Genomic DNA, 24,006 nt, shown 5'->3' with positions numbered 1-24,006 from the left:
CCCAGGGCTTTCATCCCCGAGTGTGAGCACTGCCCTGTTAGGCGTGACAACCCATTTGTCGCCCCTGCCACAGGAATAGATTGTGGGGTTTACCTGTTGGAGGGAGGAAGGCTAATTTGTAGGCTGCTCCTCCAGGTATCAATAGTGGCAGAGCGAGGAGAAATAATATCTTGTGCCTTCTGCTTATTACCACGGGAATTATTTCCCCTTAAACTTTTTGCCCTGATCTGACTTAGAGAAGGGGCCGTCTGGAATATATAGCTATCTCCATCCTCAAAGCCTTGGTGATGTCTCAACTCGTTATGAATAAACCGGAAGTTCCTTTGTATAATGTCCCTCATAGTAGGAAACCAAGGGCCCCTGAGTATTTCATTCTGATCACTTTTTGGTGTTCAATTTTTTCTAATAAATCCTGGTAGGAATTGAAACTCATATAAGAGCTCTTTCCTAGAGTATTCTTAAAATACAGCTTTTATTACCTTACTTGTTTTTAGTTTGACAAAGCAATTGCAGAATAAACAAAAACAAAAAGTGATACTAGACAAAACCAAGAAATGGCTCACTAAAGCTTTTTGAAGTAATTAGTGTAAGTTGGATAGAGTTGGCAAAAGGAAGCTAAACATAGACTTTTTCTGAAGTTTCTGTTGAAATGCTTTTGATTTTTGAAATGTGTCTGTAGATTACAGGTGCTTCCCCAAACCTCCTAGTTCCAGGGGTAATGAATGGAATGACTAGGTTATACAGTATTGTACATCTATAGAGCTATTAGATTGTCTTAAAATACTTGCTATTTACAATGTCAAACTTAACGAAGTACTACAGGGATTTTATGTGAAACATTTCAGTTGTGGCTAAAGTAATATAAGCATCTCTGGGAAAGAAATTTATAATTGGACTATAAAAAAATTTAGTCTAAGCTGGTATTTAACATTGGGGTATTATGAAGTAAAGTAATGCTTTAAAATGCAACAATTGTTATTTTAATCTTATTTTATGTAGAAATGTATGAAACACCAAAGAGAATGCTGCAAATGGATTTATTGTCATCTGCCTTCAGTTCTCCTAATGATCCAGATGGACAGAATGATATCTTTTGGGATCAGAATTCTCCAATGACGAAACAGTTAGGTAATTTGTTAAAACATTTTTATCTGGGTGAATATTTGATTAATGATTAGGATTTAACTGTAGAATTTCAGTCAGATATCCACATCAGGAACTTTTATACACCAAATGTTTTTCGAGAATATTAAGTGATCATGTTGCTGTGATACGCGTGTAATGTCAGAATGCGCAGTGATCTAAGCCATGCTAATTAAAATTGTGTTCTAAGACGTAACCACTATTTTTAAAAAATTAGTTTTTTGTTTTTAATTTATAGAAATGTCTTTGTTTCTTTAGGTAAAGGAAGAAAAAAGCAGATTTACACCACAGATAGTGATGAAATCTCACATATTGTTAATCGCATTGCTCCTCAGGTAAATATCAGTATTATATAGTTTATTTTAAAACAGTGAAAATATGCCACTAAGTTTTTTTATAGTTCATTTATGTGAAAAATATTTTGTCTTATTCAATCCTCTTTTTTAAAAACAAAGCAGCAAAGATTATTTTTACCTTTTCTACCACTGAAATGCATGTTTTGAAAAAAGGACCATAATTTAAAATTGGTAATATATATTTTCCTAAGCATATGTATATACTTTTTTAGAATGATGATTTTTAACTAGAGCTTTGTGTTTATTTTGTTTTTAATGTTATTTAACAATATATGGTATCATTTTTCAAGTTACTAAAAGAGTAGAATCAGACAATAAAGGTTTAAACTTCTAAGTTTTTGGTGATGGATATTCTTTTTCCTGTCTATAGCACACCTTTTCCTCATTGAAACTGCTTTTCTTAATACTTGTTGGCTTATAATATCATCAAGAAACATAAAAATGGAAAAAACATTGGATTTGGAGTTAGTTCTCAGTCTGCCTCCTATGCTGGATGACCCTAAGCAAGTCCCTTAAACTCTCAGAACTTTAGTTCATTCAGCCATTAAAATAGAATTATTACTTGTATTGCTCTCTTTCTTGGATTATTATGATGACTGAATTGGATAAAAATTTATGTAAACTACAGAGCACTACAAATGCTAGGTTAAAGTTAATTATGATAGTTAATTATTTGCTATAACAGAACTGTATTTAAAAATTTCTTTATTTCAGCTCTTGTAATGCTTGAGTGTAAGAGAAGTATAAGTTTAGGTCAGCCTCTGTTCTGGACCTCTTTCCTTTCTCTTTTTCTTATTTAGCAACATTTAAATCCAGAAAACACCCAATTTTTGCTTAGTATCTTTTCCATAGGAAGTTTAGTATTTTTCCTTGAAATGCCCTTTGATAGTGACTATATGTTGACCATAAACAATAGATGACACTGGCCCAAACTGTGGTTGCAAGGATCACCATCATCCAGGTGGAGGAGACAGGAAATAAAGTTTTTCTTAGCAACTATAAACCATCCAGAATTACAGCTAACACAGTGAAAACAACTCTGTTGCTGCTAGCTCTACATTCCATGTTTGGTATGTCATAGAAATGCATTTTACATACAGTTCATTAGTTAAATAGCCTTTATACCATATACTACTTGCTTCATAAGTTAACAATAGATCTTCATTAATTGTGGGTTTCACATGAAAGAAGCATAATAAAATGTGTTTGGGCTGGCCAGCCTCAATAGTGATAAAAAGATAGCTAGTAAATTATTGGACTCTACCTAAGTGGGCTGGAAATAATAGCTCACATAAAGAAATGGCAACGGTATGCAAGTGGTAACTTGTGTATAAGAAAAAGTACAGTGAAATTAGTTGCGTTTAAATATTACCATTTTCAACTGAGCACTTTTAAAGCACGTAAATCTTTGGTAATGCCAAGGTCTTTTTAAGAACTTGTCATTTTCTCAGAATGACATATTCATGTTGTTTATTTTTAGGTGAGTTATCCTCCTCAAATAATTATTTTAAGTCACCTTAATAGTTCCAGAGATGACATTTTTTTTAATTTGCACTTTTAATTGGTCAGTCATTTTGCTTTCTTCAGGGATGCTTTTTGTACAATGTTGTTTTTTGAAGATGGTGTATATTTTTCCATCATTTTTACAACTCTGCACAGTATACTCTAGGATATGTGCTTAGATACCTTTTACAGCACCTGGATTGTAATTATGTAATTATTGATGAGGAAATTTTAAAAATATAACATTTACAAATACTATAAAAAAAAACTATAAAAAATACATAGGACCCATGTATATATATAACTAGATGTATAAAGTTATCGTACTTTTATATTCTAAAAATGGAATGAATTTAAAATTACTTAGTAAATGGACCAAAAAATATCCATAATTAAATCATTAAGAATGTTATTTTTCCCTAAATTCAAGATTGTTGAAACAAAAGGGAAAATATGTATTGCGTCTAAAATCAAAATTATTGCTTTCCTTGGGCATTTTGCAAAGCTAAAATCTACTAGGTTCAACTGGACATCTAAGAAAACTGCTTGTTGATTGAGGATTTTGAAATACCAAGTTGTAGGTATCTTTTCACCTAACTTTCTAGTGAATAAACATGAACTGACATCTTTATGCTCAGCATTTTGCTAGATGCTGAACTATCAGGAATAGTCCTTGCCTTCAAGTAATCTATAATCTAGTGATAAGATTATTTTAATATGTGTGATAGTTGCTTGTTTATGCTCATTCTAAGTACTATAAAAATAGAGTAGAAAGTGATTAACTTGTTTAATTTATTGGTTTGGTTTGTAACTAATACACAGATTTATTCTCTAATTTTATGCATGATCAAGTGACTGAAGGGTATAGCAGAAAGATCCAGGACTAAAATGGCTTTTTTCTAGCCTTAATACTAGTTAAACTTCTTTACCTGCTTTCTCTACTTACTTTTTGTTCTTATCCCTCATTCATAGTATCAGTTCTAACCTTGCACTTATCTCTAGCTTGGTCCTGATTTAATTCTAAGTTGTATTAATTCTACCTAAGTGTTGTCAATTAAGGTCAATGTGGATTGTCCCAACTTTAGATAAGCGTTATAATGGGGATAGGGAAAATTTGGAGAATCAGGTGATACAGAAAAAACTCCATATGTATCTCTCTTTATTCATAATACTAATGATTCCTGCTACATGGTTTATTTCTGATACTAATGTTTATTTTATGAATATCTTATGGCAACTGAAATAAGTTGTTCAGTTTTCTTTTGATAAAAACATGTGCTTTTACTATTGAATATGCATTTCCTAATTAATTAAATTCTTAAAAACAAAATTTTTTTGGAAATAAGGAATTCCCAATTCTGACTGTTTTCATTCCCAGAAACATAAATAGATTACTTCTTGCAGCTGTCCTCCATCTTCTCATTGTTTTGGAGTTTGTTTAGTAGCTATCACCTTACCAGAAATTATTGCTTTAAGAAAATAATTCAGCATAATTAAAGTGGATTTTTGTTTGGTTGGTTTTGGTACTTTTACACCTCTTTTTTTTTCCCCTTCTGCCAAAGGATGAGAAACCAACAACAGACTCCATGCTGGGCGTGTGGATTGGTGCAACTGCTATTCCTTGCACTCCTAGTGTAGCAAAAGGAAAATCAAGAGCAAAACTCAGCTGCACAAAGTAAGTTCAAACTTCGCAGTTTTTCTGACATTCAGTGAAGTAAATATTTTTAATATTCTGTTTTGGTTTTGTGAATATGTCAAAATGGTTATAAATTATTTTCCTTAATTTTGACATGTAAAATTTTTACTTAAAATAATTATAATATCAGTATGTGTTAAAACTTGAATTTTAACATTAAAATATGTTAACTAACAACTGAATATTATGACTCTTAGAACTTTACTTAGTTGTAATTTTTAAAATATTTGTTTAATAGGTTAAAATCACAAAATCAGGAGGAGGAGCTTATGAAATTGGCTAAGCAATTTGATAAAAATATGGAAGAGCTAGATGTGATTCAAGAGCAAAACAAGGGAAATCATGATCTTATCCAGATGATTTCTGAAGCAGAGACTTTAAATAATTACAGAGATAATGTACAGATGCAGTTACTACATGATATAGTTCCTGAAATAGATAATGCTATGATAAAGAAGCCAGTGAAAGAAAACAGGATATTTGTGGTAAATGATCAAATTAGCAGTCAGAAGCCATTTGACCAAAATGCTGAAGCAGCCTTTATCGCCATTTTTGATGGTTCTACTCAGAAATGTAGTGGACAGTTAAGCCAAGATCTGTCAGATGCTTTCTTGAACACCAGTAGTACTACCTTTGGAAAGAAAAACGCTTTGAAAGAGGAGAACATCTTTACTAATGAAACTCTGATCACTGAAAAACTACCAAATAAAACCCAAGGATCACTTTCTCATCAAGTAGATAATCCTGGAATGACAAAATCATATGTGACTTCCTGTACTAAGGAACCAGGAGCTTTTAATAAGCACAGTGATACATTTACTACCAGTGATTTTGAGGATGATTGGGAAAACTTACTAAGTAATGAACCTTTTGTTATGCAAAATATTGAAATGTCTGAACTTCTCCCTGCCCCTGAAACAGCCCAGATTACTGATCCAAAGGAAATTTGTACCTTTAACAGTAAAAATGGTAAAAGTAAGTCAGGAATGAACACAAGTCTAGATACCAGGTTAAGAGATTCAAAAATTTTACAAGATCTTCCTTCAAAGACATGGAACAGTGAATTAACAGCTGCTGCAAAATACAGATTTTCACCAAAGCCGAATGATAAACCAAATAAATTATCATCCACTGGAAATAAAATGAAATTGGAGAAATCTTTTAATACAATTGTTGTTCAAGACAAAATTCAAGACTGTGCAGTTGCATCTAATCTGGCAAAAGTAAATGAAGATACTCATATTAAATTTACTTCTAATGTAAATGCTTCTGAAAAAAAGTCTACTTTGAACCCAGGATGTTCTAATGAACAAAAAAATAAGTCCATTTTTAATCAGTCTTTGAAGGCACCTACTAATGTCAAGCCTTTAGGCTCTGCAACTTTGGGCAATAAAACCAGTGTTTGTAACCCAAATCAGACTAATTCATCAAAGCTTCGTTCTTTCTTTGATGATTGGAATGATACATCATTTACCAATGAAATTGTTAAAGCCTGTCATCACTTAGAGAATACTTGGGAAGCAGATGATGTAGATGATGATTTATTATACCAAGCATGTGATGATATTGAAAGACTAACTCAGGAACAAGACATTAGAGTGGACAGCAAGACATCAGAAAGTGTACTTGGGATCAATAATAGTTCTAAACACGGAGCCAAAAATGTGTTTACCACACCTAAACAAGGAAGTCAATTGGTGCAATCAAAGCATTTGAATCAGAACAGCATTTCAGTGCAAACATCTTCATTGACAGATAGCTTACAAATAAATAAATCAATGAAGATGGAGAAAAGGGAAATTTGTGGAAATTCTCCAGGGTTTTTAGGTGCCACGACAAATCTGACTATATATTCTAAGAACTCAAATTGTCAGATCAATAATCTGCATGTCTCTTGGAATAACACTGATGTTCCAAAACAAGTGAATAGTTCCAAATCGGTTCTTACAGGAAGTTCAAGTTTGAATGTGAGTTCAGATCATATGAGTACAGAAATTGCTGCTAATAAGAAATTGAGTCCTCCACATCTATCTCATAGCACCGTAACAGATGAAGCTCAGAGTGACCTTAACAGAGCAGTGAGATTTTCTAAGTACATGTTTACAAAGATAAAAAATTCTCAAATTCTTTCTCAGTTTAATAACAATTGTATAACAGGAAGTATCTCTAGTACCAAAATCACACAGGGTTTGCAGAAAAATAAAACTGTCAACCCATTATGTGGGAAGGCTGTTCAACAGCAGTCTTTGGTGAAATTTTCTGAATCTTTGAAACAAACTTCAAAAGGTATGTATGAAATAATTTTCTTTGAAAAGTAACCAAGCTAGTTATTTGTTTTATTGAATTTGCATAACATACAAGTTAAAAACTATGATGTTTAACTAGAAGTCTTAAAGTGATTCTTAAAAATAATGATGCTGGAATATACAAACACTGGGTGATTTACATTTTGAAAAGACTGCATCGAATTCTTTGCCAACATTTAATACAGTGACTAGTGTATAGTAGGCACTCAATAAGTATGTGTTGAATGTTTTCTGAATTATTTCCTGGAAAATTTTACTTATAGATTCATGTATTACTGTGTGAAGATTCCTTGTGTTCACTAAATATCTCATTGTTTTAAAATTTGAATAATCTTACTCCTGTGTTTAGCAGAATATTGAGGTGAACAATATTTGAAGATTTAGAGCATTCTAATTAAATGCCTTTGCTAGAATACCATCTGATATAAAACTGTTAGTTATGATGGTTAGAGTTGTTATTTACTTACTCAGTACATCCTGTGATCTTTGATTCTTTACAGTTCTTCTTTTCCCCAGTTCTCCTTTCTATCAGGTTCCATTGTTTCTACCTCAAAAAATATATCTGAAAACTGTCCATTTTTCTCACTGTCTCCTGCTACCACCCTTATGCAAGCCAACGTTTCCTGACTGGACTACTGCAGTTCTTTTACCTGTTCCCTGTCAATTCTAGTCTCCAAACAGCAGAATCATCTTTTAAAACAAGAGAAAAAATAAAAAACAAATATGGCATTTGTCTGCTTAAAGACAACCTTCAGCCACTGTCCGTCATATTTCAAATAAATCCAGACTTCACCCTGTGATCTACAAGGCCCTGGATTATCTCTCCTTAACCTTCCTGTCCTCTTTTTTTTGCCTTACCTATTAGGCTTCAGCTACACCAGCTGTACTTCAGTTCCTCAAACAGAATAGGTTCTTTTCTAGTTCAGGAGCTTTGACTGCTAGTCCCAGCTAACACTGCTTCCCAGCATGTGACCGCCACCCCTCCTTTGGCTGGTGCTTTTTTTAAAAAAAATTAATTTATGTATTTATTTGTGGCTGCGTTGGGTCTTCATTGTTGCACGTGGTCTTTCTCCAGTTGTGATGAGCGGGGGCTACTTTTTGTTGCGGAGCATGGGCTTCTCATTGTGGTGGCTTCTCTTGTTGCAGAGCATGGGCTCTAGGCACATGAGCTTCAGTAGTTGTGGTGTTTGGGCTCAGTAGTTGTGGCTTGCAGGCTCTAGAGCACAGGCTCAGTAGTTGTGGTGCGTGGGCTTAGTTGCTCCGTGGCATGTGGGATCTTCCCAGACCAGGGCTTGAACCCGTATCCCCTGCATTGGCAGGTGGATTCTTGACCGCTGCACCACCAGGGAAGTCCAGTTGGTGCTTTTTTATCCTTAGGTCTCAGTTTCAGTATTGATATTACTATCTCACAGATGCCTTCCTTCAACAGTCTATAAATGCTTTCCTTGTTATTTTCAGTCATCTCTCTTATTTCCTTCATTTCTTTTATCACAGTTTGCAATCAAATATTGATAACTGTCTGTCTCATCAGTGAATACCTAGGCCTACCACAGCAGCTGCCAGTTAGATGTTTAATAAATATTTGAATGAACATCATGCAATATAATGTGAAAAGTCTGTCATTCAGTGATACTGTAGTAGTTTTTAAAAGGGAATATTTCTGGCATAACTACATGTGCTTCTTAATGCCCAGGGCTCTTCACCAGAAACCTAGTGCCCCCACATGCATACGCCGAATCTGCTGGCTCTTTTCTGTTTATCCTTTAAAACCCAGTGCGTTTTTAACCACACAGAGTGATTAAGGTTCGCCTTCTCTGGGTTTCTCCAGTACCCAGTGCTCACTTCTGTTACAGCATTTACTATGCTAGCTTGTAATTATAGATTTCCTTAATCAGTCTCCCTCACTTGGGACTAAACATTAGGATTCTTACCTGTTATGTAGATCAATGCTTCTATGGTTAAGGGAGTTTTTAGTTTCTTTTAACACGATTGTTTTCTGTTTAGATGATGCTTTTGTTGGCATTATTGCTACAACTTTCCTATTTAAGTGATCATTCTCTTTAAAAAAAACTGTAACAGTAATATGTAGTTTTATAAAAATAAAGAAAACAGTATAGATTAATTTGAAGTAAAAAGGTAAGTCCTCTATTTCTCCTTTCCTCCAACCATTCCTCAGGGAAATTATATAGTATACACTATCTGGCAGCTTGGTTTTGCTTTCACTTAATACATTGTAACTATCTTTTCCTGTTAGTATGTATAGATTTGCTTTAGTCCTTTGAGTGACTACATAGTATGTCATTATATGGATGTACCATAATTTATTTAACTGTTTCTCTGTTGATGGAGGTTTAGTTTGATTGCATTTTTTTGCATTATAAACAACAGTACAGTCCTCCAGTGAATATTCTTCTACATAAATTTACACACACTTGTGTGATTGTACGTTAATTACTGAAAATTTATGTAAGGTTCAGAATGTTTTAAATTTTGATGGATATCTCCAGATCGTCCCCCCAATCGCATCAATTTATATTCTTATCAACACTGACGATGAATACTTCTCTACATTGTCAAACTAGGTATTTTGAAGCTTTAAAATTGTTGTCAGTCTATAATAGTTTTAAACATTTAAGTTTATGTTTAAATAAGTATAATTAATTGAAGCATGCTTCCAACATGAATTTATTTACTTATAGTTGTAATTCCATTAAAAACTAAATCTCTCTGGAATATTTGAGTTTTTCCAAAACTCCTGTCTCCTGTCTTATCTGCATTTTTTTTATGGATGGATAATCTGCCTTTCAGTTTACTTTACAATTTTTCTGTTAAGTTTATTGATAGTGCCTAATATTCTAATTAATATTAACATTGTTGATATTTTCTGTTGTTTCTATTTCCTCTTACTTTGGTATAGCAAGCTGCTCTCCAGGAAATATCTTTGAAACAAAACCCTTCTAATGACCTCATTGCTTTAAGTTAGGCTTGGCTAACTGTGGCCTGTCCAAATCCAGACTGTATAGCCTGCTTTTGTACAGCCAGCATACTAAGATGAATTTCACATTTTATTTATTTATTTATTTTTGGCCACATTGGTTCTTCATTGCTGCGAGCAGGCTTTCTCTAGTTGCGGTGAGCAGGGGCTACTCTAAGTTGCAGTGCGCGGGCTTCTCATTGCGGTTGGCTCCTGTTATTGCAGAGCACAGGCTCTAGGCTTGCAGGCTTCAGTAGTTGCAGAATGCAGGCCCAGTAGTTGCGGCACACGGGCTCTAGGGCGCGTGGGCTCAGTAGTTGGGGCTCGCAGGCTCTAGAGCGTAGGCTCAGTAGTTGTGGTGCACGGGCTTAGTTGCTCCGCAGCATGTGGGATCTTCCTGGACCAGGGATCGAACCCGTGTTCATTGCATTGCCAAGTGGATTCTTAACCACTGCACCACCAGGGAAGTCCCACTTTCACATTTTAAGTGGTTGAAAAAAATCAAAAGAAGAATAATACTTCATGACTTTTGAAAACTATATGGAATTCATACTTCATCGTCCATAAACAAAGTTTTATTTGAACACAGCCACATCATTTACTTATATATCATCCATTGCTGTTTTCATGCTGCAAGGGCAGAACTGAACAGTTGCAACAAGAAATCACATGCCTCTTAAAGGTTAACATACTTTCTGGCCTCTTACAGAAGAAAAAAGTTTCCTGACCCCTGCTTTGGAATTAAGATTAAAAAGAGCCACTCTTGCTTTGTACCTTGCAATAGTTTGAGACCTTGCTATGTATTTTTATTGCAGATTGTGTTAAAGGAAGTGCTGATGGGAGACATGAATGACTCTCTTGAAATCAGATTTGCCTAATGAGACTTTATTAATATCACAAAACCAGCTGTAAGGCCAGTTTTAGGGAACTATGTTCTTTTCTGCCATCGTGGATTATTAACCTATTTTCCTTCCAAATTTATGGTCAACTGAATGTAAATTGTGTGTGTGTGTATTCTGAGTTTCTTGTGTTTCTCAGCTTTCAGACTAAAATAATAGATAAATTAGTCAAGCTAATTTTATTTTATTTTATTTTTTATTTTTTTTTGCGCACGGGCCTCTCACTCTTGTGGCCTCTCCTGTTGCGGAGCACAGGCTCTGGACGTGCAGGCTCAGCGGCCATGGCTCACGGGCCCAGCCGCTCCACGGCATGTGGGATCTTCCCAGACCTGGGGCACAAACCTGTGTCCTCTGCATCGGCAGGCGGACTCTCAACCACTGCGCCACCAGGGAAGCCCAGTCAAGCTAATTTTAAAGTACATTTTAGTATTATTCTCTAAGAAAAAATAGCTACAGTCTGTGAGATAAATGATTTAGAAAATAAAAGGCAACAGAATCATCCAGGGAGTTTGAGATATATGTCTCTTACCCTGAACACCTCTCATTTCTGATTATACTGAGGAAGGAAAGATTGTATATTTTGAGTAAATATCTACCTTAGTTAACAAGAGAAATGTCATAACCACTAAATTCTGAACCTCTATCTAGATGTCAGTGTAAATAATATTTCTCTGCTGACAGTGCTACAAATTCTTACTTATTTCTCTGAAAGGTAGATTTTACAACATAAACAGTTTTACCAATACATGGTCACTTAAATATGTATTAGGATGATGGGCTTGATTTTAAAACATTATTTAAATGAAAAAATAGGTTTGCTAATTTTAAAGTTTGATTTTTATAGCATTACATAGATAATCTAATATTTTAGCCCATTAGTTTTGTTAGAAGTCCGAATTTTGGTAGAGGCAGAATTGGATGTGTTATTAAAATAGAACTTTCTCATTTTCATTTATCTAATTTAAAACATTGTTTATTTTATAGTAGGCTTATCTGAAGTATACACTAAAGTGTGTTGCATAAGAATGTATCAGAATGCTTCATATTTTATATATTAAAAGACATTCATATTGAAAATTTTATTCAGATATCCTGCTTCTTGAAATAGTTTTCCAATGTTTGTAGAAAATATATCTTCCGAATAAAAATATAATATCTGACAGTGAGTTACATGTTTATTGACATGATAGATTTCACTCTATTGCTCCAAAATATTTTTCCTGGATAGCTGAAATGAAAATCTTGGAGTTCTATAGAGGGAAAAAAGTAGGAGTAGGAATATTAACATAGGATATCTTATAGTAAAAATATACTCTTTGAGGTATTGGTATCTAATTTAATCCATTATATTTTGACTACTTTTCTATTACAATTTATATGACATTTAAAATTCCAATTTGTTTTTAAAATATATTCATTTATTGGTTATATAAATTAGATGTCATTGTTCACAAAAATTATTTGCTGGGTAGTCAAAATGTGCAAGTTTTAATCAAATGGATTTTATCTCACTGTGAAAAGAGTGCATCAAACAGATTGATCAGTGCTTGATTTTATTTTGGCCTAGAGCCTTGTACTGTACTGTATCTGTACTTGTAGTCTTATATTTAGTAAAGTATAGTTTAATAACGAAACCAATGTAGCAAATCTGGGTAATAAAAAAGTAAAGATTAAAATTTATTCAGAACGACTATATAGTCTGTAAAGCTAATATCTATATTTGGTTTCATTTTTAGAGGAAGAAGAGAAAAATAGAAAGTATTCTCCTGAAGAAATTCAGAGAAAAAGACAAGAAGCGCTGGTTCGAAGAATGGCCAAAGCACAGGCATCATCTGTAAAGAAAAACAGCTCCCACTTAACTTGATTTCTTTAATGAAATGTTACTTGGGAGGTAACAAAGACAGTTGATAACTATCTATGATAGGAAATATTTTTTCTTGATTTCTCTATGAGAAATTTAATGCTGAGTTATAAAGCATGGACTTCTACTTTATTTAATAAATCAGTGTTTACAGTGGTCAGTGAAACCTTTCCTTGGAGATGTATGTGAAAGTAATTGCATGTAAGTTTTGGAAATTCAGGAAAGTTAGCAATTACGTAGTAGAATCATACAGAGTAAAGTAGTTTTATTTTTAAATACTGTGACTGCAGAGGATCATCAAAGAATAGATAATCCACTTAACTTTTATTGTAGTAATTCTTTTCCTAATACAAAGCTTCAACTTAACTAATAGAGATTATTTCTTTATAACTTTTTTCAATAACTGTTCCTTATGGTTTTTATACATTTCTGAATTTTAATTAATACTTCCATATTCTTAGGAACATGATTGGTAGGAAATAAAGGACTTCATAAGAAAATTACTATTTTCAATTCCTAGTTTGTAATAGATGTGAATTTAAAATTTTCTAAAATGTAATACATTTTGGAAACTTCCCACCATTTTTAGGGAAAATGCTGATTTAAGAAGTTTAGTTTTGAAAGAAGAATGTGGATTAGCTATATAAGTAGTGTACCATCAGTAACATTTACAACTGTCAGAAACTTTAGATATCATCTGGTCCAGCTTCTTCACTGTATAGGTGAGAAATGAATACTGTTATTCCGAAAGTCAGAAGGCAAGTTGGAGCTGTGCTAGGATTAGAATGATTTCTTTCATTCTAGTGGATACCTAGGCAAATGGTACCATTTGCTTCAGAGTATTAATTAGTACATAAAATAACTTGTTTGTGGGCGCATTAATTATTTTATAGTATAAAACTTAAAAAAAGTAACTAAAATACATTAAGCGACTGATAATAATGCTTATTGTTTCTTGTATTAAAGAATTAACCATTCCAGGGTATAAAAAATGAGAATCTTTTTCAATTTTCCTATAACTATGTAATTTTCCCTTGATTAATTTACTGACTTTGCTAATTTGTTCTTCTCTGTTACTCTCTTTTTAATTTTTGCTTGTTTGGAATTTGCGAAGCCAGAAGTAAAAATCTTAGCTGAGGGCATAAGGATGGTAAGAATGCTTTATTTATCCCAAATGGTTTTAGGAGACCTGACGAAAGTTATAAATGTGAAACACCTATGAGGGTGTTCACCACTATTCAGGTATCTTAGAGCTATGATAATATTAAAGTAATTAAATGCATTTTAAGGTATTGCTCTATAGAGATACATAATTTTGAAAATTGTATTTTCATATATACAGTGGAGTAACATATTCTAGGTAATATTTATTATTTGCCGAAGAATATATAAAAAAGTATCTAAATAAATATAGGTAGTTTTTCTATGTAAGAAAATGAAGAGCTGAGAATCTTTATCTTTTTCTAAAATGGCTTCACTGTGTTCCTACTACTCTTTGGATATCTCTACTTTTGCTTAAGCTCCCCCCGCCTACCACTTGATTTCTCTAGAATGTCTTTAGCCTATTGTGTCCAATCATTAAGACTCAGCCCAATAAATTTCAGTTGCTTTGACAGTTGTACCCGACCATCCCTACTGGAATTGATTTCTTTTCTCTTATCATTGTGGTACTTGTTTCTTGTATCTTTTGTTGGACAGTTCTATAATGCCTTATATGTTATTCAGTTGTATATGTATGCTAGTAATATTTCTAAAAGTTCTTTGTTTGAATCTCTTCCATAATTTTGTCATATTCTCAATACAGCCTATGCTACTGTTTACTTAGCAGTTTTCTTTAAAATGACTCCTTTTCTCTTTAAAGGCTCACTTATAGTACTTAGGGATGGGGGTGGAAGAGTGGCTCAGCAAATCTGAGCCTGAACATGCTCTTCAGTTTCCTTTTCTATCCTGATTCCTCTTCTTTTTATTTTTTTTAGATTCTCAGAATTTATTCATAACTGAAAGTATGTACCTTTTGACCAACATCGGTGGGTTGATTTTAATTGACACCTAGGACAACAAGTTGTTCTAATTGAGAATTCCCACAGCAAGGACAGTGAGCTGGCATTTGTTTAGAAGGCCTCACTCTGGTTGTTCATCTGTATTATCTCTGATCAACACTTGAGACTTTGCTAATTTGTATAATGAACATTTAAAATGTCTTTTCAGTTGCAAAATTGGTGCTTGTTATGAGCTTGTGAATGTTAAAAATGGGCTTTCAATGGTCAGATTACTGAGGTTCAGGATATATACACCAACTGAACTATTTAGGGAAATCCCTGCACTGGCCTGGATTAAACTGCAGCCAGCCTATCCTGAGGGATGGCTCAGACAGACATGTATTTGCACCTCTGTGTCATAGAGAGTACATATCCTTAATGTCATTAGATAATGCCAAGCTGTTTCCTATAAAAGTGCACCTTTTACAGTTCCATCACACTTTAAAATGCTTGACAATCTGTTGGGTGTGTACTAACATCTTATTGTGGTTTTAATTGGCAATTTCCCTACTACTAGTAAAGTAGAGCCCTTTTTCATATGTTTATATACCATCTGAATTTCCTCAGTTGTGAGTTGCTTGTATAGACCCTGTTCTGTTGGGTTGCCCGTTTTTTTGCTTTTTTTTTCACACACACACACACTATTTTATTTTTACAAGAGACAAATAGACTGACACCAAGCATTGTAAATGGATGACCACAGCAAAAGCAACAATGATTGCAATTACCAAACACTAAACACACTCATACTATGTCATCATATTGACATTCAGTCCAGGAATCCTCCACTGTAACAGCTCCTTTACTTTGCAGTGAGAATTGATTTGTATATTTTTTGCCTCTGAGTCCTTGTGGAATTTTCTTTTTCTTTTATTCAAACAGAAAGTCAAAAAAATTATAATCATCCTCATTAGGTCACTCAGTCCCATCTAATTAATTTCTTTTCATCTTGATCTTTTATTAGCACTTTTATGAATTCATCAGTTTTCCATTAGAGTTCTGAAAACGCTTATTCATTCAGTTCAGCAGTATAGTCAGTTACCAGAAACCTGTACTTGTCAGAGTCTTTTCCATGAATTCCTTGAAGATGAAACCCTTTTATAGGAACATTTTTGCGAAAGCATCAGAGTACACCCAGGACTGTCTGTAAATGACAAAAGACTTAAAAATCACCACAGTTAAAGATTTGATGACAGTTCATAATAATGCAATTGACAAGGAAATTTAGTTATTTCTGAGATATACATTTTAAAGTGATAACTAGAGTTATGACTTATAACATTATACCAGAACATATAAGATTTTTAGAAATTTCATGTAATGTCTGAAACAGTTATATTAACATATTTCCATACAAATAACCGAAAGAAAGTTTAGTATTAGTGGGGTTTTTTTGTTTGTTTTTTTATACTGCAGGTTCTTATTAGTCATCAATTTTATACACATCAGTGTATACATGTCAATCCCAATCGCCCAATTCAGCACACCACCATCCCCACCCCACCGTGGTTTTCCCTCCTTGGTGTCCATACATTTGTTCTCTACATCTGTGTCTCAACTTCTGCTCTGCAAACCGGTTCATCTGTACCATTTTTCTGGGTTCCACATACATGCGTTAATATACGATATTTGTTTTTCTTCTTCTGACTTACTTCACGCTGTATGACAGTCTCTAGATCCATCCACGTCTCAACAAATGACTCAATTTCATTCCTTTTTTTGGCTGAGTAATATTCCATTGTATATATGTACCACAACTTCTTTATCCATTTGTCTGTCGATGGGCATTTAGGTTGCTTCCATGACCTGGCTATTGTAAATAGTGCTGCAATGAACATTGGGGTGCATGTGTCTTTTTTTTTTTTTCTTTTTGCGATATGGGGGCCTCTCACTGTTGTGGCCTCTCCTGTTGCGGAGCACAGGCTCCAGACGCGCAGGCTCAGCGGCCATGGCTCACGGACCTAGCCGCTCCGCAGCATGTGGGATCTTCCTGGACTGGGGCACGAACCCGTGTCCCCTGCATCAACAGGCAGACTCTCAACCACTGCATCACCAGAGAAGCCTCGCATGTGTCTTTTTGAATTATGGTTTTCTCTGGGTATATGCCCAGTAGTGGGATTGCAAGATCATTTGGTAATTCTATTTTTAGTTTTTTAAGGAACCTCCATACTGTTCTCCATAGTGGCTGTATCAGTTTACATTCCCACCAACAGTGTTAGAGGGTTCCCTTTTCACCACACCCTCTCCAGCAATTTGTTGTTTGTAGATTTTCTGATGGTGCCCATTCTAAGTGGTGTGAGGTGATACCTCATTGTAGTTTTGATTTGCATTTCTCTAATAATTAGTGATGTTGAGCAGCTTTTCATGTGCTTCTTGGCCATCTGTATGTCTTTGGAAAAATGTCTATTTAGGTCTTCTGCCCATTTTTGGATTCAGTTGTTTGTTTCTTTAATATTGAGCTGCACGAGCTGTTTATATATTTTGGAGACTAATCCTTTGTCCATTGATTCATTTGCAAATATCTTCTCCCATTCTGAGGCTTGTCTTTTCGTCTTGTTTATGGTTTTCTTTGCTGTACAAAAGCTTTTAAGTTTCATTAGGTCCCATTTGTTTATTTTTGTTTTTATTTCCATTACTGTACGAGGTAGATCAAAAAAGATATTGCTGTGCTTTATGTCAAAGGGTGTTCTTCCTATGCTTTCTCTAAGAGTTTTATAGTGTCCAGTCTTACATTTAGGTCTCGAATCCATTTTGAGTTTATTTTTGTTTATGGTGTTAGGGAGTGTTCTTCTTTCACTCTTTTACATGTAGCTGTCCAGTTTTCCCAGCACCCCTTATTGAAGAGACTGTCTTTTCTCCATTGTATATCTTTGCCTCCTTTGTCATAGATTAGTTGATCATAGGTGCGTGGGTTTACCTCTGGGCTTTCTATCTTGTTCCATTGATCTGTGTTTCTGTTTTTGTGTCAGTACCATATTGTCTTGATTTCTGTAGCTTTGTAATGTAGTGTGAAGTCAGGGAGCCTCATCCTCCAGCTCGGTTTTTTTCCCTCAAGACGGCTTTGGCTATTCGGGGTCTTTTGTGTCTCCATACAAATTTTAAGATGATTTGTTCTAGTTCTGTAAAAAATCCATTGGTAGTTTGATAGGGATTGCATTGAATCTGTAGATTGCTTTGGGTAGTATAGTCATTTTCACAATGTTGATTCTTCCAATCCAAGAACATGGTATATCTCTACATCTATTTGTATCATCTTTAATTTCTTTCGTCAGTGTCTTATAGTTTTCTGCATACAGGTCTTTTGTCTCCCTAGGTAGTTTTATTCCTAGGTATTTTATTCTTTTTGTTGCAGTGGTAAATGGGAGTGTTTCCTTAATTTCTCTTTCAGATTTTTCATCATTAGTGTATAGGAATGCAAGAAATTTCTGTGCATTAATTTTGTATCCTGCAACTTTACCAAATTCATTGATTAGCTCTAGTAGTTTTCTGGTGGCATTTTTAGGATTCTCTATGTATAGTATCATGTCATCTGCAAACAGTGACAGTTTTACTTCTTTTCCAATTTGTATTCCTTTTATTTCTTTTTCTTCTCTGATTGTTGTGGCTAGGACTTCAAAAACTATGTTGAATAGTAGTAGTGAGAGTGGACATCCTTGTCTCGTTCCTGATCTTAGAGGAAATGTTTTCAGTTGTTCAACATTGAGAATGATGTTTGCTGTGGGTTTGTTGTATATGGCCTTTATTATGTTGACGTAGGTTGCCTCTGTGCCCACTTTCTGGAGAGTTTTTATCATAAATGGGTGTTGAATTTTGTCGAAAGCGTTTTCTGCATCTTTTGAGATGATCATATGGTTTCTCTGCTTCAGTTTGTTAATATGGTGTATCACATTGATTGATTTGCGTATATTGAAGAATCCTTGCATCCCTGGGATAAATCCCACTTGATCATGGTGTATGATCCTTTTAATGTGTTGTTGGATTCTGTTTGCTAGTATTTTGTTGAGGATTATTGCATCTGTATTCATCAGTGATATTGGTCTGTAATTTTCTTTTTTTGTAGTATCTTTGTATGGTTTTGTGATCAGGGTGATGGTGGTCTCATAGAATGACTTTTGGAGTGTTTCTTCCTCTGTAATTTTTTGGAAGAGTTTGAGAAGGATGGGTGTTAGCCCTTCTCTAAATGTTTGATAGAATTCGCCTGTGAAGCCATCTCTTCCTGGACTTTTGATTGTTGGAAGATTTTTAAGCACAGTTTCAGTTTCACTACTTTTGATTGGTTTGTTCATATTTTCTGTTTCTTCCTGTTTCAGTCTTGGAAGGTTATACCTTTCTAAGAATTTGTCCATTTCTTCCAGGTTGTCCATTTTATTGCCATAGAGGTGCCTGTAGTACTCTCTTAGGACGCTTTGTATTTCTGTGGTGTCTGTTGTAACTTCCCCTTTTTCATTTCTAATTTTATTGAGTTCAGTCCGCTCCCTCTTTTTTTTTTGATGAGTCCTGCTAATGGTTTATCAATTTTGCTTATCTTCTCAAAGAACCAGCTTTTAGTTTTATTAATCTTTGTTATTGTTTTCTTTGTTTCTATTTCATTTATTTCTTCTCTGATATTTATGATTTCTTTCCTTCTGCTAACTTTGGGTTTTGTTTGTTCTTCTTTCTCTAGTTCCTTTAGGTGTAAGGTTAGATTGTTTACTTGAGATTTTTTCTTGTTTCTTGAGGTAGGCTTGTATAGCTATGAACTTCCCTCTTAGAACTGCTTTTGCTGCATCCCATAGGTTATGGATCATCATGTTTTCATTGTCATTTGTCTAGGTATTTTTTTATTTCCTCTTTGATTTCTTCACTGATCGCTTGGTTGTTTAATAACGTATTGTGTAGCCTCCATGTGTTTGTGTTTTTTACGTTTTTTTCCCTGTAATTCATTTCTAATCTCATGGCGTTGTGGTCAGAAAAGATGCTTGTTATGATTTCACTTTTCTTAAATTTACTGAGGCTTGATTTATGACCCAAGATGTGATCTGTCCTAGAGAATGTTCCATGTGCACTTGAGAAGAAAGTATAATCTGCTGTTTTTGGATGGAATGTCCTATAGATATCAGTTAAATGTATCTGGTCTGTTGTGTCATTTAGAACTTCTGTTTCCTTATTTATTTTCATTTTGGATGATCTGTCCATTGGTGTGAGTGAGGTGTTAAAGTCCTCCACTATTACTGTGTTACTGTCGATTTCCTCTTTTATAGCTGTTAGCAGTTACCTTATGTATTGAGGTGCTCCTATGTTGGGTGCATATATATTTATAATTGTTATATCTTCTTGGATTGATGCCCTGATCATTATGTAGTGTCCTTCCTTGTCTCTTGTAACATTCTTTATTTTAAAGTCTATTTTATCTGATATGAGTATAGCTATTCCAGCTTTCTTTTGATTTCCATTTGGATGGAATATCTTTTTCCGTCCCCTCACTTTCAGTCTGTATGTGTCCCTAGGTCTGTAGTGGGTCTCTTGTAGACAGCATATGTATGGGTCTTGTTTTTGTATCCATTTAGCAAGCCTGTGTCTTTTCGTTGGAGCATTTAATCCATTCACGTTTAAGGTAATTATCGATATGTATATTCTTATGACCATATTCTTAATTGTTTTGTGTTTGTTTTTGTAGATCCTTTTCTTCTCTTGTGTTTCCCACTCAGAGAAGTTCCGTTAGCATTTGTTGTAGAGCTGGTTTGGTGGTGCTGAATTCTCTTAGCTTTTGCTTGTCTGTAAAGCTTTTGATTTCTCCATGGAATCTGAATGAGATCCTTGCCAGGTAGTGTAATCTTGGTTGTAGGTTCTTCCCTTTCATCACTTTAAGTATATCATGCCACTCCTTTCTGGCTTGTAGAGTTTCTGCTGAGAAATCAGTTGTTAACCTTATGGGAGTTCCCTTGTATGTTATTTTTCATTTTTCCCTTGCTGCTTTCAGTAATTTTTCTTTGTTTTTAATTTTTGCCAGTTGGATTACTATGTGTCTCGGCGTGTTTCTCCTTGGGTGTATCCTGTATGGGACTCGCTGCACTTTCTGGACTTGGGTGGCTATTTCCTTTGCCATGTTAAGGAAGTTTTCAACTATAATTTCTTCAAATACTTTCTCTGGTCCTTTCTCTCTCTCTTCTCCTTCTGGAACCCCTATAATGCGAATGTTGTTGCGTTTAATTTTGTCCCAGAGGTCTCTTAGGCCGTCTTCATTTCTTTTCATTCTTTTTTCTGTTCTGCAGCAGTGAATTCCACTATTCTGTCTTCCAGGTCACTTGTCTGTTCTTCTGCCTCAGTTATTGTGTTATTGATTCCTTCTAGTGTAGTTTTCATTTCAGTTATTGTATTCTTCATCTCTGTTTCTTTGTTCTTTAATTCTTCTATATCTTTGTTAAACATTTCTTGCATCTTCTCGATCTTTGCCTTCATTCTTTTTCCGAGGTCCTGGATCATCTTCACTATCATTATTCTTAATTCTTTTTCTGGAATATTGCCTATCTCCACTTCATTTAGTTGTTTTTCTGGGTTTTTTTTCTTGTTCCTTCATCTGGTACATAGCCCTCTGCCTTTTCATCTTGTCTGTCTTCTGTGAATATGGTTTTTGTTCCACAGGCTGCAGGATTGTAGTTCTTCTTGCTTCTGCTGTCTGCCCTCTGGTGGATGAGGGTATCTTAGAGGCTTGTGTAAGTTTCTTGATGGGTGGGACAGGTGTTGGGTAGAGCTTACTATTGCTCTTGTGGGCAGAGTTCAGTAAAACTTTAATCAGCTTGACAGTTGATGGGTGGGGCTGGGTTCCCTGAGGCAACCCAACACTGGAGCCTACCTGGGCTCTTTGTTAGGGCTAATGACAGACTCTGGGAGGGCTCATGCCAAGGAGTACTTCCCAGAGCTTCTGCTGTCAGTGTCCTTGTCCCCACAGTGAGCCACAGCCACCCCCCGCCTCTGCAGGAGACCCTCCAACACTAGCAGGTATGTCTGGTTCAGTCTCCCCTGGGGTCACTGCTCCTTCCCCTGGATCCTGATGTGCACACTACTTTGTGTGTGTCCTCCAAGAGTGGAGTCTCTTTTCCACCCAGTCCTGTCAAAGTCCTGCACTCAATTCCCACTAGGCTTCAAAGTGTGATTCTCTAGGAATTCCTCCTCCTGTTGCTGGACCCCCAGGTTGGGAAGCCTGATGTGGGTCACAGAACCTTCACTCCAGTGGGTGGACTTCTGTGGTATAAGTGTTCCCCAGTCTGTGAGTCACCCATCCAGCAGTTATGGGATTTGATTTTACTGTGATTGAGCTCCTCCCACCGTCTCATTGTGGCTACTCCTTTGTCTTTGGATGTGGGGTATCTTTTTTGGCGGGTTTGTGTCTTCCTGTTGATGATTGTCCAGCAGCTAGTGTGATTCTGGTGTTCTCACAAGAGGGAGTGACAGCACGTTCTTCTGCTCCGCCATCTTGGTTCCTCGGGTTGCCCGTCTGATTCCTCTTTTTTAGCTGTTGTTGGAAACAGTAGGTGTTGAGTAGCCCATTAATGAACACAGAGTACTGCATAGATAGTGTGTCTAGCTTGGCTTTTTTCAATCTCTAGGGAATCTGTTTTCACACAGGGAAGGGACAGCAGCTGGTAGGTCTGGCAGTTCTATTCCATCTCAAGCTCTGCTGCTGTTCATGAATCTAAAGGTTGGCTGCAGATAAACTGATGATAGTAATGCCATTATTGCAGGAAAGTCTACAGAATAGAGCCTATCATTACTCTTTTTTGCTGCAAACAGTCAATTCTGATCCCAGGAAAACTTGGATTGCTTATTACAGACAGTGGTATGCATGCATGTACCACACCTTGGGAAACACTGCTTATATCATTATACTCTGTTATCACTAATTTTTAAGTTCCTGAAAACAGAGGCACCTTACTCATCTCTGTCTATCCAATGCTGATATTCAGTGGTTACTTGTTAAATGTCAGATGAATTTAAATAGATTCTGGTGGCAGAGAGTCTGCCTTGCCTGACTTGAAGCATTTTGACTCTGATTCCCTGAACTTTAGGGTTGGAAAATATTTCTAGAAACAATTTAACACTGATTCTTATAAGTCATAATTTATGTAGAGTATGAGCATGGTTTTCATTTCTTGCTGGGGTGTAGTGATCAGAATCAGTTGTGGGACTCAAGAACAAAACAACAAACTTATGTCTTTATGCTTTCCCTTAGACTTCATAAATGAGTACGTTAGGGGTAGATTTCTGCGTGTGTACTTTTAAAGTCCATTGGCTAAAGCCAACAGGATTGAGAAGAGATTATAATTACTAAACTTACATAACAGTTGCTAAAAGTTTTATTTACCATGCATAGTTTTAAGAAATTTAACTAAAGACCATGTAAATAACACTTTTACCCCCATTTGGCAAATAGGGAAACTGAAGTAAGCACATTAAGTGACTTTCTCAAGGTCATACAATTAGAAAGATGTTGGAGCTGGAGTTTGCACTCAAGCAGTGTTTTTCCAAATTTTATGATCTTAACCACTGTCATTCATGGAAACTATTCATAAAAACCAGTGGTTTGTGGAAATTATCTGTATGCACAGAAAGAATTGTAGCATTTCAAGCATGTGTGCCAAAAAAGTCACTAGAATTCTATAGCTTAATTTTATAGCACAGGAGAATTTTTTTCCAATCTCGATTGCTATTACAGATGACCTCAGTAGTTTATGTGTATGAGAGTGGGTAGGTGGGTATTGATTATATGAATACACAGAGGTCACTTTTTTTTTTCACGCAACTATTAAAAGAATAGAGAAATTCATAAAATGTATAGCTACTTTAAATATCTTCATTTTTACTTCACTATTTTAGTAACTTCTGGGTGTTCTGGTTTTAAATCTACTGGGGAAAACTTAATTGCCAGGATGTAATGGCATACTCCAAGCTTCTAGTAAAACTCTGATCCAGGTAATAAAATTAATGTTTCTGGTTAGATACACACTATATAAAATAGTGGTATTCTGAATTTAATTTGTTATAATATGTTTTTATGGTTGAAGTATAAGAACAAAGTCCCATATCACACAGATACGTAGTTGGGCAAAGAAGCACTGAAATAATCCTTTCATGTCATTGTAGATATTCTCTTTTGATATTACACAAAAACTTGAGAAGTGGTAGTTTCTTAAAAGTTAGCTGTAATTTCTGTTTCTAGCCATGATGGAAAACAAGGGCTGCATGTTCCTTC

At 35.1% G+C, this 24,006-nt stretch overlaps 1 protein-coding gene across 1 annotated transcript in view; it reads left to right on the top strand.

The window, feature by feature from the left end:
• The window catches only part of ETAA1 (ETAA1 activator of ATR kinase), a 13,753-nt gene extending 856 nt beyond the window's left edge, over window positions 1-12,897 (top strand). The window contains exons 2-6 of the mRNA XM_007464093.1: window positions 1,000-1,128; window positions 1,402-1,478; window positions 4,565-4,677; window positions 4,937-6,984; window positions 12,614-12,897. Coding sequence (XP_007464155.1) covers window positions 1,000-1,128; window positions 1,402-1,478; window positions 4,565-4,677; window positions 4,937-6,984; window positions 12,614-12,741 — 2,495 coding nt within the window. The 3' untranslated portion in view covers window positions 12,742-12,897. The remainder of the gene's footprint in view (window positions 1-999; window positions 1,129-1,401; window positions 1,479-4,564; window positions 4,678-4,936; window positions 6,985-12,613) is intronic.
• Window positions 12,898-24,006: the final 11,109 nt, after the last annotated feature.

The sequence above is a fragment of the Lipotes vexillifer genome, unplaced genomic scaffold, assembly GCF_000442215.2.
Source record: "Lipotes vexillifer unplaced genomic scaffold, Lipotes_vexillifer_v1.1 scaffold311, whole genome shotgun sequence".
NCBI classification, from domain to species: Eukaryota; Metazoa; Chordata; class Mammalia; order Artiodactyla; family Lipotidae; genus Lipotes; species Lipotes vexillifer.
Note: the sequence above shows the minus strand (reverse complement) of the source record. Positions and strands in the feature narration are given on the sequence as shown.